Source organism: Eschrichtius robustus, chromosome 2 (assembly GCF_028021215.1).
Source record: "Eschrichtius robustus isolate mEscRob2 chromosome 2, mEscRob2.pri, whole genome shotgun sequence".
NCBI lineage: Eukaryota > Metazoa > Chordata > Mammalia > Artiodactyla > Eschrichtiidae > Eschrichtius > Eschrichtius robustus.
Genome location: NC_090825.1, coordinates 75,836,037 through 75,853,154, shown reverse-complemented (window position 1 = coordinate 75,853,154; position 17,118 = coordinate 75,836,037). Strand labels below are relative to the sequence as shown.

At 38.2% G+C, this 17,118-nt stretch overlaps 1 protein-coding gene across 3 annotated transcripts in view; it reads left to right on the top strand.

Moving 5' to 3' along the window:
• The window catches only part of KIAA0825 (KIAA0825 ortholog), a 408,207-nt gene that overhangs the window by 143,925 nt on the left and 247,164 nt on the right, over positions 1-17,118 (top strand). For all 3 annotated transcript variants that reach the window (XM_068535640.1, XM_068535641.1, XM_068535642.1), the window contains 2 exons: positions 1,981-2,091; positions 16,324-16,463. In XM_068535640.1, coding sequence (XP_068391741.1) covers positions 1,981-2,091; positions 16,324-16,463 — 251 coding nt within the window. The remainder of the gene's footprint in view (positions 1-1,980; positions 2,092-16,323; positions 16,464-17,118) is intronic.

Sequence of the window (17,118 nt, the reverse complement as noted above, 5' to 3'; positions counted from 1 at the left end):
CTCAATATACTGCAGCTGCCCTCATCATGCTAAACAAACAACATGGGCTAGGTCATCCATGCACACCCAATTGCTAACTTTACAATTTTTGTCCCTCCATTCACTTACCCTCTCTGCAGCTTATGACACTATTGGCCATTTCTCTAACCCTAACATCACTTTCTCCTGGCTCTTTGCCTACTTCTCTGATGATTCCTTCCGCTTCATTTGAGTGCTTCTTTTTCTCACCTCACCCTTTAAATGTTGGTGTGTTCCAGAGTTCCATCCTTGTCCATCTTTTCATCTTACACTGTCTCTTTGGGTGAATTCACCCATTCCCATGGCTTCACCATTATGCTAGTGACTTACATATCAGTATCTTCAATCCAAATGTCTCTTGTATATGCTGGATCAGTAAATCCAAATTCCTATTGGAGTCTGCAGCCCCCTCAGCATATCTAAAACTAAGGAAAGCACCTGCAAGTCGTCCAGACTTCCCCTTTTATCTTAACCCTTCTGCCTTCTACCTCCTCCCTTTTGCTGCCTCCAACCCCATATCATTAGAGAATGAATATTGTTAATTCTATTGATTTTATTTCTTTTTATATTTGTCCCATACACACGATCTCTTCTGCTTCTTACTTTGGTTTAGGACTTTGTCTTCTTCTGCCTGGTCTACTGAAATATCATCTTCATTATCTCCCTTCCTCCAGCCCTAATCTCCAATCAGTTCTCCTCACTAGTGCACAAGTGAGTTTCCTAAAATGTAAAATAGCTGATAAAACTCCTATGCTATACACTCTTCAGTGATTCCTCATTGCTAATACAAAGTCCAGACTCCTTAGAAAAGCATGTCTTGGTGTCCTGACCTAGCTCATGCCTGCTTCTCTAGTTCACACAGTGGAAGGTATGGGATGGAAATAGGACAGCCTCATTTTGGAGCCTATTTATGGAATTTGGTTCTATCTGAAATTTAGTGAGGAAATGGCTTTCAAAGAGGAGATGATCTATTAAAAGTCTAAAAAATGTCAACATGTATTTAATTAGAAGGTGTTCTACTTGGCGAGACAAACAGTGGAGAGGCAGGTCAAATTTGGAAATGTGAGGATACAAGAAGCAGGCTGTAGGATGAAAAGAGAGGGGTGGGTTTTCAAAGTCAAATTCCGTTCTACCTATTATTTAAAAGATGCTATTGCTACTGTACTTTAGATGAAGAGAGATAGCACCACTTCAAACAATTCTATTTCAAAATGTTCCCAGTTGTGACTCTTAACTCCATGTAGGCAAATATAGTCTTCTGTTATTATAAAAATTTTATTAGCCAAGCTATCTACTAAAGATTTTATGTAACAAGTCCTTTCTTATGACCTCAAGATTTATTGTTGAATTTGGGCCAACGTAGAAAAATGTTACAGGTACTTCTCCAAAGATAGTTGTAGACCAGATATTCTGGCCAAATTGTTCTGATTTTGAAATCACAGTCGTATATTTTACAGTTAAATGCTTCTTTACCCGCCTTCTGTAGGCCCTTAGGAGCATACAAAATTAATTGTAAATTCTCATTAATTGTTTAGTATTTATAAATCACTTTAAAGAGTAAAAAGAGGTACCTTTATGCTAAACATTTTTGCATTAACGAAGCAAAAATGACAAAATATTGACATTTATTGGATTCAGGTTGAGGGAGGGAGACATACGTGGTATTCATTTGACTATTCTTCATACATTTATTTTTGACAAATTTTATAATGGGAATTTTTTAAATTAAATGATAATGATATTGTCATACCTTCCCAAGTGTAAGGGTTGTTGCAGAGAGGCCTCTGAATCACCTATTAAATTGTAAATACCAAGTGGATGAAGTGGGTGCATTGTCCATTCTAGCACAATATTGTTTTGTGTAAAATCATTAACTTTGAATACTAAAGAAAAATAAGTTTTGATGGTCTTCATGGTTAATGTTCCCTGTATATTCTGAAATAATGATTTTTATTTCCCTAGGACTTTTCAGCATGGCATGGATGATTCTGCTTCAGATTCCTTAAAGCCATTTTTCAAGCAACCATTACATTGGCTTTCTTGCATATCACATTTCTACCCTTCTTTACTCAGGTGAGAACCTCTAGAAACTATACCATCTATAATTCTTTGATTCCTTTGAAGTTTAATAGAAACTTTTATCCATGGAGGTAAATACATCTTACAAAAAGAAATTAAAACTTTTTTTTTTTTTGAAAAATCACCTTTTTTTTTAAAAATAAATTTATTTATTTTATCTTTGGCTGTGTTGGGTCTTCGTTGCTGCCGTGCGGGCTTTCTCTAGTTGGTGGCGAGCAGGGGCTACTCTTCGTTGCGGTGCACGCGCTTCTCATTGCGGTGGCTTCTCTTGTTGCAGAGCACAGGCTCTAGGTGCACAGGCTTCAGTAGTTGTGGCACACGGGCTCAGTAGTTGTGGCTCTCGGGTTCTAGAGCGCAGGCTCAGTCGTTATGGCGCACGGACTCAGGTGCTCCATGGCATGTGGGATCTTCCCGGACCAGGGATTGAACCCCTGTCCCCTGCATTGGCAGGCAGATTCTTAACCACTGTGCCACCAGGGAAGCCCAAATTAAAACTTTTGACACTATGCAGGTAAGTAAAGAGTATATTTCTTTCTTTAGCTCAAGAATCCAAGATATAGGCCTCATAATCATTCTACTAACATAGTTTTACTAAAGTAATGGAAAAATGTGAATTTTTGGAATTTAGTTTTATTTTAGCTAATTGCCTAGCCATTTTAAAATTCATCCTTCTTGATCTATGACTGGGGATTTGACAGTTCTCCAACTAATTGTCAAAAAAAAGCAGTAATACGGGATAATTCATGTGACTAACTCAGAGCCTGAGGAAAAAGTTGAGAGAGGAGTAATTTTAAAAATTATGAATAGGGTCTTTCACTTTTATTATTTAATTAATGGCATTTAAACATAAGAAAAATCATTTAAAGCATGAAATGTACTTCCAGAGTAATTTGATGACATTTTGTGGCATTACGTGGAATGTCAGTTTGATTCTTTGCTGAATATATCATAGGAAAGTACCTTTCCTTGGTATCTGTGAATAAATATATCATGTATAGCTGTAGGAGAATATTGTTAATCCCTACACATTCTTTTTTTTTTTTTTTAAACGTTAGGTTTGTTTTTTTTTTAATTTTATTTATTTGTTTATTTATTTATGTCTGTGTTGGGTCTTCGTTTCTGTGCGAGGACTTTCTCTAGTTGTGGCAAGTGGGGGCCACCCTTCATCGCAGTGCGCGGGCCTCTTACCATCGCGGCCTCTCTTGTTGCGGAGCACAGGCTCCAGACGCGCAAGCTCAGTAATTGTGGCTCACGGGCCCAGCTGCTCCGCGGCATGTGGGATCTTCCCAGACCAGGGCTCGAACCCGTGTCCCCTGCATTGTCAGGCAGACTCTCAACCACTGCGCCACCAGGGAAGCCCCCCTACACATTCTTGATTCATCTTAGAAATACACTATTAGTGATTTCACTATCTACATTGACTGACTGTATCTCTCTCTTGAGGAACAAGAGTCCTACCCGTAAAAAGAGGTCATGAAAACCTCATACACAAGTCTCTATAGACACAATAAACATATACTGTTTACCTATCATGTGCCTGTCCTCATATACGTAACGGGAAATCCAAGATCAATGAGACATTTGCCCTCCTACCTTCAAGGACCTCAGAGTATTGTTGTTACTTCACTTACATATAAAACATTTTCAACATCTCTGAACAATTCCTTATGACTGATTCCTAGAAAAGGAACACCCTGGGACTTCCCTGGTGGTACAGTGGTTAAGACTCTGCGCTCACAATTCAGGGGGCCTGGGTTTGATCCCTGGTCAGGGAACTGAATCCCATGTGCCGCAACTAAAGACCCAGCGCAGCCAAATAAGTAAATAAATAAATAAATATTTTTTAAAGAAAGAAAGAAATGGAACACCCTTAATACTCTGTCACCTCCATACACTGCAGCTGGCATGTAAATACCTCGTATGTCTTTAAGGATTAAATAGCTGACTTTAATATTCGTTATTGCAAAGATAACACATTAAACAACTGGATCTTTTACGGTGTGGGTTAAACAAACAACCTGTTTCATTTTGATGAGTTCCCAAACTTCTAAACATATTTGTTCTCCATGTTATTATCACATTTGTTTAATCTATTTTTATTGCCTGCTTTTATCTTAATCTATAACCAATGGAGTTACATCTTTAAGCATAGCTGATAAGACTTCCACCTCCAGGCTTGCTCTGTTCAGCCCATTTAAAGGCCTGGGAAGTCAGCGTGTAAATGGGTTTATCTTTCAAATAACTTCTTCTTATATTTAACTTCTTTCTCTTTTCTATACCTAAAGCAAATGTAAGTGTAATAAGACTTTTCTTTCTTTCTGCTTGATTGTAGCAATCAATCTTCACCATTATCCTAATGCAAAGATTAGAACATGGTGGTGACTACTCAGCCCACAGTGGAAATACAATTTGATACAAGTTTTCTGGAGAGCAATATAATAAACTGTATCAAAAACCTTAAAAATATTTATGGCCCTTTATCCAGCAATTCCATTGCTAGGAATCAATCATAAGGAATTAATCAGAGCTGCTGAGAAAGTTTTATATGCAAGGATATTCATCGAAGCATTATTTGTAAAAGGAAAACATGGAGATAAATGTCTCACAGTATGGAATTAGACAAATCACCTATGGATTAGCCATGCGATAGACTACTGTGGCATCGTTAAAAAGGTTGATTTTGAAAAATATTAAATGACAAATCATTGTGATTTATGCTTAAGGGAAAACTGCAGGTTAGTAATGTTGTAGTAATCAAAGCCAGCCCAGTTTTTAGAGTGATAACTGTGAACTTGACATGCCCAGTGCTTCATGTACATTATCTTTTTCAAACCTCACACCAGTCTTTGAAATAAGTACTCATGTGCTTCTTTCATGGAGAGTAAAGTGATGTGCAGGTAGCAACTTTCTGAAGAGAACAAATCTGGGAGGCAGACTCTGAACCTCGGCTTGTCTGCTTCCAAAGCCCTAGCTCCTGACAACTGCACCTCCACCTTTCAGAGGGAGAGCAGTTCAGGGTGACGTTAACAGTCATGCAAGAAAAATCTAAGATTGTCAGTTATTCATTATGTAAAGTCTCTTTATCGTTCTTCTTGCAGGAGCCCTGATATACTAATGTATAGTGTTTATCTCCAAGGGAGGGATCTAGTATGCAGATTCCCCAATCTTGCATCATATGGGAGCCCCCGTTTCCCAGGGGATGAACAATTATTGCAAGATGGCACACAATTGAGAAGTGTTGAACTATGCCATACTACTCTACACATAGCATTTTAAAAGTACAGAGAAAAACAAATATTGAAAGGATATAAAAACTCTGTGCTAGAGAGCTTATAGTTTACATGTTTATATGGTAGGATTGTAAGCAACTTTAATTTTTATCTGGGCACTTTCCAAATTTCCTATAATGAAAGCAGGTTAATTTTATTAAGATAAAAAAAATTTTAAAGGAAAAATAAACCTCATTTTTTAAAATGCTCTTTGATTCACATATATTACCCTGTAACCTCTCTACAGAGGATTTCTAGCTCTGGACACTTCCTTTACCCCAACATTCTATGTCCGGCTGCCCATATTTCTTGAATGACCCACTGTATTACTGGAAACCCAGCATGATCTCTTCAACAGATCCTTCTTTTCACTCTTCCCTTGTCCCCTAACCATGGTGTCTTTTCTATAAGGAACATATCATTCTTAAACACTTCCAGGGTAGAATCTTGATTCTGCTTTCCATATTGACCTGCTTGTTGCCTGTTCCTACTGTATTATCATGTTCAATTGATTCGTTCCCACAGTTCTCTTAGAACCAGTCTTTCTCTACAACACATTGCAACAACCTTGGTCCATCTTACTATTATTTAATATGTTTTAAAAACTGTTTTCGTTAACACCATTCTACTGCTCAAGAACCTACAGTGGCTTCTGCTTCTCCCACACTGCCTGGCTTGTTTCCTGGAGCACCCAACACTCTTCTCTGCTCCAGTTGTCAGTCTTCTCTCTTGTCTTTAAGACACAGTTATTCTACAATTTTAACTTTTATTTATTGCTTACTCTCAACTTTGAGCCTTTATTTATGTAGTTTTCTCTCCTGAAATGCCTTTGGTTCTCTCTCTTGCCTTTTTAAATTCTCCATGCAGGTACAGTATGAGCCCTTCTACCCTGACTTTCTGACAGTTATTCTCTCTAACAGTTCCATATAATCTGCACAGAAAGACCTGATCCATGTGATTCATGATCCAACATGTTCAGAACAGAGGAACCCAGGATAGCAATAAAAGTAGTTTCAAAATAACTCAACTTATTGATTTGCATTTGTCAAGCATTTCAATGGGAATTCCTAGACCACCATCATGTGACCTTAAAAATCTTTACCTTTCCATCCATTTCCTCACATAAATCAGCTGTTTCTGTGTGTTTTTCACCCCCAAATTATCCTCCAAAGCTCCATTCCTCACCTTAGCAACTAAAATGAACTGTTCAGGGAAATACACACGGGTTGAATGATGATAAACTAAAAATATATTATGCTTTTTTTTTTTGGAAAGGGTGAGGATGAGACTAAAATATTTAATATTATGATGTATCTTAGTAATTTAGTCACCTATTTGCTCATTTATTTACACCTGTGCATTGTTTCAGAAAGATTTAAGTTGGCTTTTAATAGTATTAAATATATTAAGATAATGAATTAAAAGTAGGTGAGAAGGAAGAAACAGAGCAAGGAGGACATGAAATTAAGACTTACAATAAGAGTTAGAGATGCGTAAATAGTTGTATGCACCGTAAATTTGTCTATAGGGTTACTAGAGAATGCCTAACCAAGTATATAAATTGGTAAAAATAGAATTTTTCATGTTCTCCTAGAACTCCTGGAATAGAGTTTAGAAGAGTTTGCTTTAGGGAAAATATATGTATTTTCAAGCAATAAGTAAAATATACTATATTCATTATCCCTAGCAGTGTAACAGGCTAACAATGTGAGTTGATTTAGAAAGGGTAATCAGTTTCATGCTAGATTAAACTAAAGCATGTGGAGAATATATTAATCTCAGTGTTAATACTATGACAGCACACTGTACTTTCATATAAATGTTCAAGAAAGAATACTATCTTAGTCAATTATACTGTTGCATTATAAAGTTTTTTTAATTATTTTCCCAACTTTCATCATCTTGTGGTTCTCTCAGTAGTTCCAAATACTTTTCAGGTCTTCCTTAGCTAAGGAGGTCATAACTGGACACTGAATCCAAGTAGCATAATCAGTGTGAGTAAACAGTCCATTCATTTTACACTGCTCATTTTCTTTTATGATGACAACATGATGTTTTGATTCATGGCCAGTCCATTCTGAGCTGTGGCTATTTCTTTCTACTATGCTTTTGTTTCCATTATGGTTTTACTCAATGTAATCCCATTTTGGATTTATATGCTTTTTTTTCCCCTCCCTAAATATTAAGCTACCTTTGGCTTCGTTATATTATATGCTATGTGGTTCTTCCCATTTACGCAGTTTACCAAGATGTGTTCATTCATTCTTTCGATAAATGCATTTTAAAATTTTTCTCCAAGTAAGACGTATGCTAGGTATAAGTGGTGAGGGAAGAGATAGCCAATAAAATTTCTCTGTCTCCTTTGCAGGTTCATCTACTTTGGCCTGGCCATTAAAAATTGAACATCTTTAGCATTCTATCATAGAACCTTTTGTAGGTGAACTCACACATGTCTATGGTTTCATGTACTTTTTAAGTGCCCCCCAATTCAAATCTCTGCTTTTAATCTCTTCCAGGACTACAGACCTATATGTTCATGGGTGTGAATCATACATGAATGTCTTCTTCAGGTTTATACCTGGTGAGCACAGAGACACCTCAAACTCAACATGACCAAAACTGAACTTAGGATACTCCCCTCCAAATTGATCCTCTTTCATTTTCCCCCATTTTGATTAATTGTACCTGCATGTGATTGTGTAAAGCAGAGACCAGAAGGCAACCTGAATACCTCCCTATTTCTCTACTACTGGATCCAGTTCATTACTGACTCTCGTTAATTTTAGCTCCTAATATCTGCTCTCCATAGTACCACCTTCGCCTTAGTGCATCACCTCTCTCCTGACTACCACAATGACTCCTTGGTTTCCTCCCGTGTATATGTTGACTCCAATATTCTCCAAACTATAGCCAGAGACTTCTCAAACCAAAATCTATTTTCAAAACTAAGTTTTATCATTTCACACTTATAACTCACAGCCCTCCATGAATTCCCCTTTATCCTTAAGCATACACAAAAAATTTACCATGGCCTGTAAGACCTACATAGATGTGGCTTACCCTCCTCTGCAAACTCTTCTGATACCACACTACCCTGTGATTTTGCTCCTCACACATTAACCTTTTTTACATTTCCTTGCCATGAAATGTTCCATTCTGCCACAGGATCTTTGCACATGCTTTTCCCTTTCCCTGAAAGGTCTTCTTCCTCTTTCACCTAGTAATGTCAATGTATCTTCCTATCTCAGTTCCAGTGTGACTTCTGTAGGGAAGCCTTTCATCAACCCCAAAGACTAGCTTACTTCTTCTTACTACATCTTCTAATAGCATCTTTTGCTTTTTCTTGATTGAGTTTTTATAGTTGTAATTTTATCTTTATTTGTATGACCATTTAAACCATGCATGTATTCCCTGCTAAATTCTGTAAAAACAATGACTGTTTGTTTTTTACTTACTGTTGTGTCTCCATGGCCTTGCACATAGAAATCAGCCAACAAATATTGGTTTAATGACTAAGTGAATTAAGGAACAAATGAGTTATTGTAGTATTGTTTCAGATATTGCCACATTCAATGGTACTTTTCTTTTCAAACATTTGATCTGAGTGGTCAAGCTCAGTAATGGGAAGAAAGCTCATTTTGGGGAGGTGGCTTCTAGTATCCTCAGGAGTGAACATCTGGGGAGGAGGACAAAAGAGAACTTTGGTCTCTCAGCTGCTGCTGTCAGGCTGTTCCATAGGACTGAAGAGAAAAGTTTAGAGAACTTGTACTCTGATGAGGTGCCAAGCTTTGACCTGGAGCCAACAGTCAGGGGAGAAGTAATGGGAACTTTTGAACACCAAAGCTCTAACATGGCTGTTCCAGAGTGTGGATGGACAAGCAGCTGGATCTTTGAAAAGATTTTCAGAGAAAAAGTCATATGTTTGTGGAGCAGTTACTAAAAGAAGTGAAAATGTCAAGTGAGCTGGTTACTTGATATAGCTAGATATTTCTACATATCTTTCCTTTTCTATTATGGTTTAAAGGTATTATATAAATAAGAATATAGCAATGGAACCAGCAATGAGATAATAAGAAACAGCTATAGGTTTTCACATTGGACAGACAGGGTTTGCAGACGTGTATAGTTTTGTGATCTTGGAAAGTTAGTTAAATAGTTTATATTTTTGTGAGGAAGTTGAGACATAAATACAGTATGATCTTATTGATCTACTTGAAAACAGCACATAATACCATTGTCTACTTCCCCCATCTTGAAACATCTTCTTCCCTTAGCTTCTGAGATATTCTCATGGCAGAGTTATGAGGATTTAATTAGCTAACGTGCCTACAAGGCACCCATCACGTAAGTGCTTACTAAACAATCATTCAGTACTGCTGTGTTAGTAAAGAGCTGTATGTTTCAGAAACTGGCAGGTCTTACCAATTTTCCAAACATGTTAAAAGGACCAGCTCCAAGTATGATAAAGTGGAAAGAATATTGAACTACTTTCTCATTGGGTCTCTGCACTTATCAGAAGTGTGATGCCAGGGGAGACCTTTCTTGAACTCCTGTAACAGGATATTTATTGTCTGGTAGACAAGGACCAATAATAGTTAAAGGCTCCAGAGAGATAACTTCTGCTCCTCTAAAGGGATGGTTGAGTGATTTAGTAGTCTCCAGTGTCTTATTGACTCAGGTGCTAGAATAGCACTTCTGGGAGAGTCCAAAAGTGATGGTTGACATGTAATATCAACATTATTTTTAAAATTAAAATTAGATTCTTATGTATTTTTAGAAATAAGGTAAACTAACCTGTGTAACACTAAAGTGTGGAGCTAGGGCTATGAGTTTGGGGCACTAATATATCTTTGGGTGATTTTTGAGAAATGGGGTCATCCCAAGTGAAAAAGTTTAATTTGCTAAAATCAAGAAATAATTCACATCCTCACAGGTTGAATGCCTATCCTTTAAGTTGCATACCAGGTAGTGTGGATACCATCAACTCTGAAAAAATAAGACTCTTTAAGAGTATCAGTTTACCTAAGTGGACAAAGTTATTAAAAATCAAGGCAAATCCTATGTATAAATGTGCAGGTGAACCCTGTCTTATTTCTATTTATTGAATCATCTCTAATTATAAATATCATAGAGACTTGGCTATACCCATTATAGAGATTAAAATGTACGCAAACATTTTCAATGTTATAACTACATATAATTTGCACATTCTTGATTAAAGTGATGAAGAAAATACTTTGGGTTTTTGTTTTCCCCCCTCAGCTTTTTTCCCCAGGTACTAAAGAGAAAATGTTAGAACTGTTTTAAATATTTGTCTTCCTAGAAAGATTTGGAAGGATTAGTTTTGGAAAGGCAAAAGTAGTATAGTAGTACGGAGCTTTTCCTCCTCTGCTTTCATTATCCCACTTTAGGGCCTTCACCCTCAGTTTCTCTTTAGTTATGCCCTTGCCTTTGTTCTCTGAATCATGTAACTTATGGTCTCTGGTATAAATTTGGCCCAGTAATCCATGACAGGAACCATCTTGTCAAAATCAGCCCCTAGATACCTTAAATAACATGGCTCCAATTTGGGAATCAGCCTTGAGACCACAAACCTGAGTTTGAGTCAAAAACATGGTATCCTCAATCAGGAGGTTGAATAGAGCCAATCATCCTCAATGCTGGAAAATGCAACTTACCCACCATATATCAACCAGGTTAAATGGAAGGAAATATGGAGTAGTGGAATAATCATGGGTTCTGAAGTCAGAAAAACCTGGGTTCAAAGTCCAGTTGCCATATTTATTAACTAAATGACCTTGAACTATTTTCCCAATATTCCTGAAACATACATTAAGTGAGATGAGTCCTAAGTGTCTCCATGCATGTCTTATTTTGCATTTCCCCGAGAAGCAGACCCTGAGACAAGGATTGAAGTGAAAGTACTTTATTTTCTAAGTGGACGAAACACTAGAGGGGAATGAGTAAGTGAGACAAAGAAAGAAAGACAGCAAATAAAGATTGGTGTAATCAAGCCAACTACCATAGGAGTAACTGGAACTTATACCTTCAGGGGAAATTCTTGGAGCCAGTGGGAAAGGCACATCTCAGAGTTTTCCCACCAGGGCAACAAGGATACTGAGGAATTTATTAGCAATTTTCATCCATCATTGGTTGAAGGCTGCTCTGGAGGTGTTAATTTGCTGGCACTTCCAACCTGTCTTGCTGGAAGGTAGAGAAATGCAGGTTCTGACAGCAAAAGGCAGGCCATTGTCAACTGAGTGGTAAAGGCAAGAGGATGTGGGGACATTGACATTTGTTCTAACCCTTGCACCACTGAAATCCACTCATTATTGATGTTAAATTCTCTGGGCCTTATCATGGATTCTTCAAGGTGATGGCTGGTCAAAAAAAAAAAAAAAAGTTTTATTATGGTTGAGTTAATGGGACAAGTTCAAGTGTCTCCTGCTTCCGTTATTCCTGAGTCTGCAAATGCTAATCGTCATTAAATTCCTCTACCACTTATTCTAGCTTCCCCTTACCCTTGGTCATCACATCTGCTGGCGTATGTTGCTTACCCAGCATAGACACAGACCTTCATCCTCGAGATGTTGAACCATAACTACCATTCCCTTATCAGAATGTGGTTACTTTGGTCACCTATTTACGGTTATTACCAGTCATGAGAGCATCAAGAGATGCCCTGGTGAATCCCTTGAGTTACAGATATACTCCTCCCTGCTCCCCATATGCAGTAGCAACCCTAGCTCCTCGGTGATAATCAGGGTTATTACCCTTACCAATATAGTAGCCCCTTTCTTTGCCTGCTAGGCTGCTGGCATGGGAATCCAAAAGTAACTAGAAGGCAGCTTTAACATTAACTTTAGTGGAATTCTTAATGGTCCCCTGGTAGAGGTGTGCATTTCCCAAGTCACCCCACCACGGAAACCAGGACCTCCACTCCCCCAGAGCCTATGGGGAGTTATGGGAATGGAAAACACAAATTCCTAGTGGATAATCAGGAACTCTGGTGAGGAGGTGGCTTCTAGTGTCCTTCGGAGAGAACTTTCAACCGTGGCTCCTGGACCCATATGGTTTTTCTCTTAGGGACATAGAACCATATAATGGCTGTTCATTTAAAGTAAATATCAAGCGTTGAAGAACAGTGCCCAACACCGCTTGGTGTTATCCCCAAGCTGTGCATTTCAGAGTCGATTCCAATGTTCCCCTAGTCTGACAGCTTCTGCATGTTAAGTATATGGTAGGAGCAGTGACTCCCATGGTCATGTGACCTGAGCAGTGCGGTTGCTCTTATTGCAGAGTCTGAACCTACTACCGAGTCTTTTCTTGCCCTGTGCCCCACACACAGCTGTGGTTGGAAGTCAAGCCATAGTGCACTGACAGGGCTAAGGTTTCTTAAATTTTCTACTGCAGTGTGAACACATACTAAAAAACTGCAGAAATTACAAGTGAACTACTTGATAAGTTTTCATAAAGTAAACACACCCAAATACAGCCAAGATTTTGAACAATGATTCTATAAAAATAATTTGTTAGTTTCATAAACTAATAATGATTGAACCCCAGCATTGCCTGGATTTGAAAAATTCCTTAGGCCTTTTCATGCCCCAGAAGTGCAGCACTAATTAGAGTATAAGCCTGATATAACCGAGCCATAAATTTGTCCTGTCTCATAATAAAAGATTTAGGCATTCCAGTGGATTTATAAATTTTGTTCTCTTCTTTGTATTATAGTGGAAGTCAACATGTACATATTTGATACATATATACATATATTAAAAATTTCCTTTTCTGTCATTTTTTGTAAGGCTAATCTCACTTTCACAGCTCCACCAGCTCAAAGGATGAGGGAACATATGCTTCTCCATATGCCCAGTGCCGACTCCTCAATGCATTTATTACTTGGAGCTTAGTGATTGAGGAATGTTTGTAATCTTTTATTTTTCCTTATAGTGAGTCATTCTACTGTGCATTTCAAAATCTGTGATAAGTCGAAAGATCCAAGAATTGAGGTACATTTCAACAAGCAGCTTCCCATCTGGTAAATGAGAGGTTTTATTTATAACCAGGTATTCAAATAAGTGGTATGAAATGACATTCAAATTATTTTGTCTTATTACACGTCTAAAGGACTGAGCAAAAACACAACCCTCCCTCCAATTCACTCTCCATACTGCAGCCGGGTCAGGAAGCTCATCTGCCTTAAATTCTTCAACAGGTCCAAAGTCCCCACCTTGGCTAATGAGGCCCTCTATGAACTGGCCCCTGTCTTCCTTCTTCAAATTGTCTCTCAACAATCCCCTTCCTTTTCTAAACTCCATCAAACTGGATCTTTCAGTTCATTAAATGTATCCTTAAGTCAGCACTCAACTCAAGCAAAATACATAGGTAGGAAATGTTCAAAAACTAAGTCAATTTTAATACACAGCTTACTACCAACCAGCTGCTTTTCATCTACCAGACCCCGAGCAAGTTTCTTGAAGTCAGCAGTTGGGGTTTAGGATAGAAACAGGGACAGCCATTGTGAGGATCCGCTTCAGTGCTTCAGTCCAAAAGGCTCACCTAGTGGATTCTTCCTTTGGCACCATGTTTGGAATTACTGCAAGAGCTAGACCAATCTGGGAATACCCAAAGGAATTCAGAACTGCTGAACTGACAGACCTGTTTCCTCTGGTCTGAGGGTTAAATAATTCCCCGCTTCTCTCTCCACCAGTGTTAGCTAAGGCACAAGTTTTCCTAGCTAACACTGCCTCACCAATTGCCAGGGAGTTTCTCTGTTTTGAGTTATGTTATCAGAGTCTCACATGGGAAGCCTAAGTTGGCCCAAAGTTCAGGTGATCTTGTGCATCATAAGGTTGCGAGATGTTCCAAATGCCCCAAGCCAAACCAAAGGGGAGATGCTTCGAAATTTCATTTTACATCTTCAGATCCTCTCACTTTTGTTTAAACCAGCATTTTGGCAAAGCATCCTCTTTTTTTTAAGAGTTTATCTACCCATTTATGAGCATAGGAGTCAATCAGCTAACATTTACAGAGCCTTAAATGTGCTTAGTTCATTGGTAAGAGCTTTGGGGTGTAAAACAAGTGTGCTCACAAGGCTTGAATCTGAGTGGAGAGATAAAGCTTTAATTGATGAAATAATAAAGTGCTAAAATCTGCATACTTGCTATAAGTTCTTTAATTCAGAGTGAGATAGACTGCTATGGAGAGAAAGTTCTAGTGAAGACTCTACAGAGAAAGTGATATTTTTGTGGCAAATTGAAGGATGGGTAAGATTAAGTATAGGGTCATGTGGAGGTTGCTGCCCAGGTGGCAGCCAAGGTGGACCTGTAAAGGGCACAAAGGCACAGAGGCAGGAAAGATAATACCAACGAGGCCTATCCCTGCTACCTGTGCTCCAGAAAGCACTGCCTTCCACAGTGGTTCTCAAACCTTAGTGTGCATCAGAATCTCCTGGAGAGGGTTTGTTAAAACACAGATTTCTGGGGCCCATTCCCAGAATTTCTGATGGGGTAAGACCTGGGAATTTGCATTTTTAACAAGATCTCAGGGCTTCCCTGGTGGCACAGTGGTTAAGAATCCGCCTGCCAATGCAGGGGACACGGGTTCGAGCCCTGGTCTGGGAAGATCCCACGTGCCACGGAGCAACTAAGCCCATGAGCCACAACGACTGAAGCCCGCGCTCCGCAACAAGAGAAGCCCCCGCAGTAAGAAGCCCACGCATCGCAACGAAGAGTAGCCCCCGCTCGTCGCAACTAGAGAAAGCCTGCACGCAGCAACAAAGACCCAAATGCAGCCAAAAATAAATATATAAAATAAATAAATTTATAAAAAAAAAAACCAAAAACAAGTTCTCAGGTGATGCTGATGCTGTTGGTCCAGGGCCCAAGCTTTGGAAACCTTTGGTCTAGACTATGATGATGGTTCACCACTCAGTACATGTCATCTGGAAATGATGCTGCAAATCGTCTCTCTCAGCGATACTCTTTGTTCTGCTTTCTTCCACGCTAAAGCATATGGTCTTCTCATTCACACCTTTACATTTCTCAATCTCATCTTTCCTTCCCAGTGCCACCCTAGTCCCACAACCCTTATCTCCACAGTCAGATTGAGTTTGGTCATTTCCTGCCCTTTTTTTGTTGTAATTGTAAGCTGATACCAGATGCTGTGACCTTTAGTCAGTCTAAACCTTGAGACTTTAGAAGGAAAAAGTGAATAATGTTATAAGTGTTCAGTTTCTACCTTATTTCCTTATCTCTTGCAGATTCATTGGTAAATTAATGTGGTGTTGTGGGGGACCTGATTTTAATTTTCTATTCAACACTGATTATAATTTCCCAAGTAGAAGCTTATTTGCCTTGGAATTATTTCTCTTTGATAAACTGATTACCCAAGTAGGTAGCAGTGTGACTGTTAGAGTGGTTCTGATAATTGCATGTTGATTTAAGGCTTTACATATTAAATAATTAGATTATGGTTGACCTTTGACAGAAGCTTTGAATTCCTTTCATTTTATCAGCAATCATAGTACATGGCAAATTAGTAGCCAAAACACATTGTAAGTTCTCTCCATGAATAATGAAAGAAGTTAATAGCACATAGTAGGCACTCATGTATTTGTTGAATGAACAAATAAATGCATTAAAAAAATGCATAAATAATTTTTATTTGCTCCATGAAGCTAAAACAGACATAGTTCCATGAAATATACACATGGTTATTTTGTATCAGTTTTAAATTTGGCAGGTTACCAAATGTTAATTTGCTTTTAGCTAGTAGAGATTAAATGTAATTCCTTCCCTGAGCAGCCCTAAAGTAAGCAAGCATGAAAGCATTTTCACAGTAATCTGGGAGGAATTGACATTTAAAGGAGTTAGCATTACATCTGTACTTTAAAGCTATTAATTTCATAGATAAATTAACTTCATTACTCCATCTTTATCTTGCATTTTGAAAGGACTCCATCAGCTGGACGATTGACAGCCGAGGGTCAATTGAAACTGCTCTTATCCCAGCCAGGCTGTAATTGGAACCTGCTTCTGGAAACTCTACTGCATCATGATGGTCTTTTACTGAGAATCTTGCTAAAGAGCTCAAGTGAGTATTTGTAGTTATGAGAATGTCCTGAAAAAACCCAGTCATTGCTCAAGTTGAATGGAATTTTTTTTCCTACTTGAATGTTGGTAGAGGGATGAAACCAAATGCATTATATCAATAGTCAGGGGGGTTAGCAGCAGGCAAAATATTGAGTAACTTTATAAACCTATTGGAAAGATTTTTTTCAGGGATTCTGAATGAGGGCAAAAAATATTTTTATATAATACTGTCCTATCATAAACTATCATAATATAGAAATATATCAATATATGGGGTTTGAAATGCCTAAGAATATTATGGGAACACAGTTATATGTCCAAAACAGAAGTATCAATTAGACCTGAGAGAGCAAGAGAGAGAGAAAGGGAGAGAGAGATTGCTTTAGAGCCACATTAGACATTTCAGTGGATCATGAAGAATGCTTATATAACTTATGAACAAGCAAGCATGGCTTACAGCCATATCCACTGGGGCATGGAGAAATAATCATGAGAAAATTATGAATGGAAATTGAGGAGTAATAGAAGACCATACTTCTCTTAATTAGACTTTCTTTTTTCCCCTGTAAGTACTATTTTAGAAAATGGTAAGTAATGCTATGCCAATCTCATAGTATATCCTACTGCTCTCCTGCTACATCTATAAAGAGTATTCT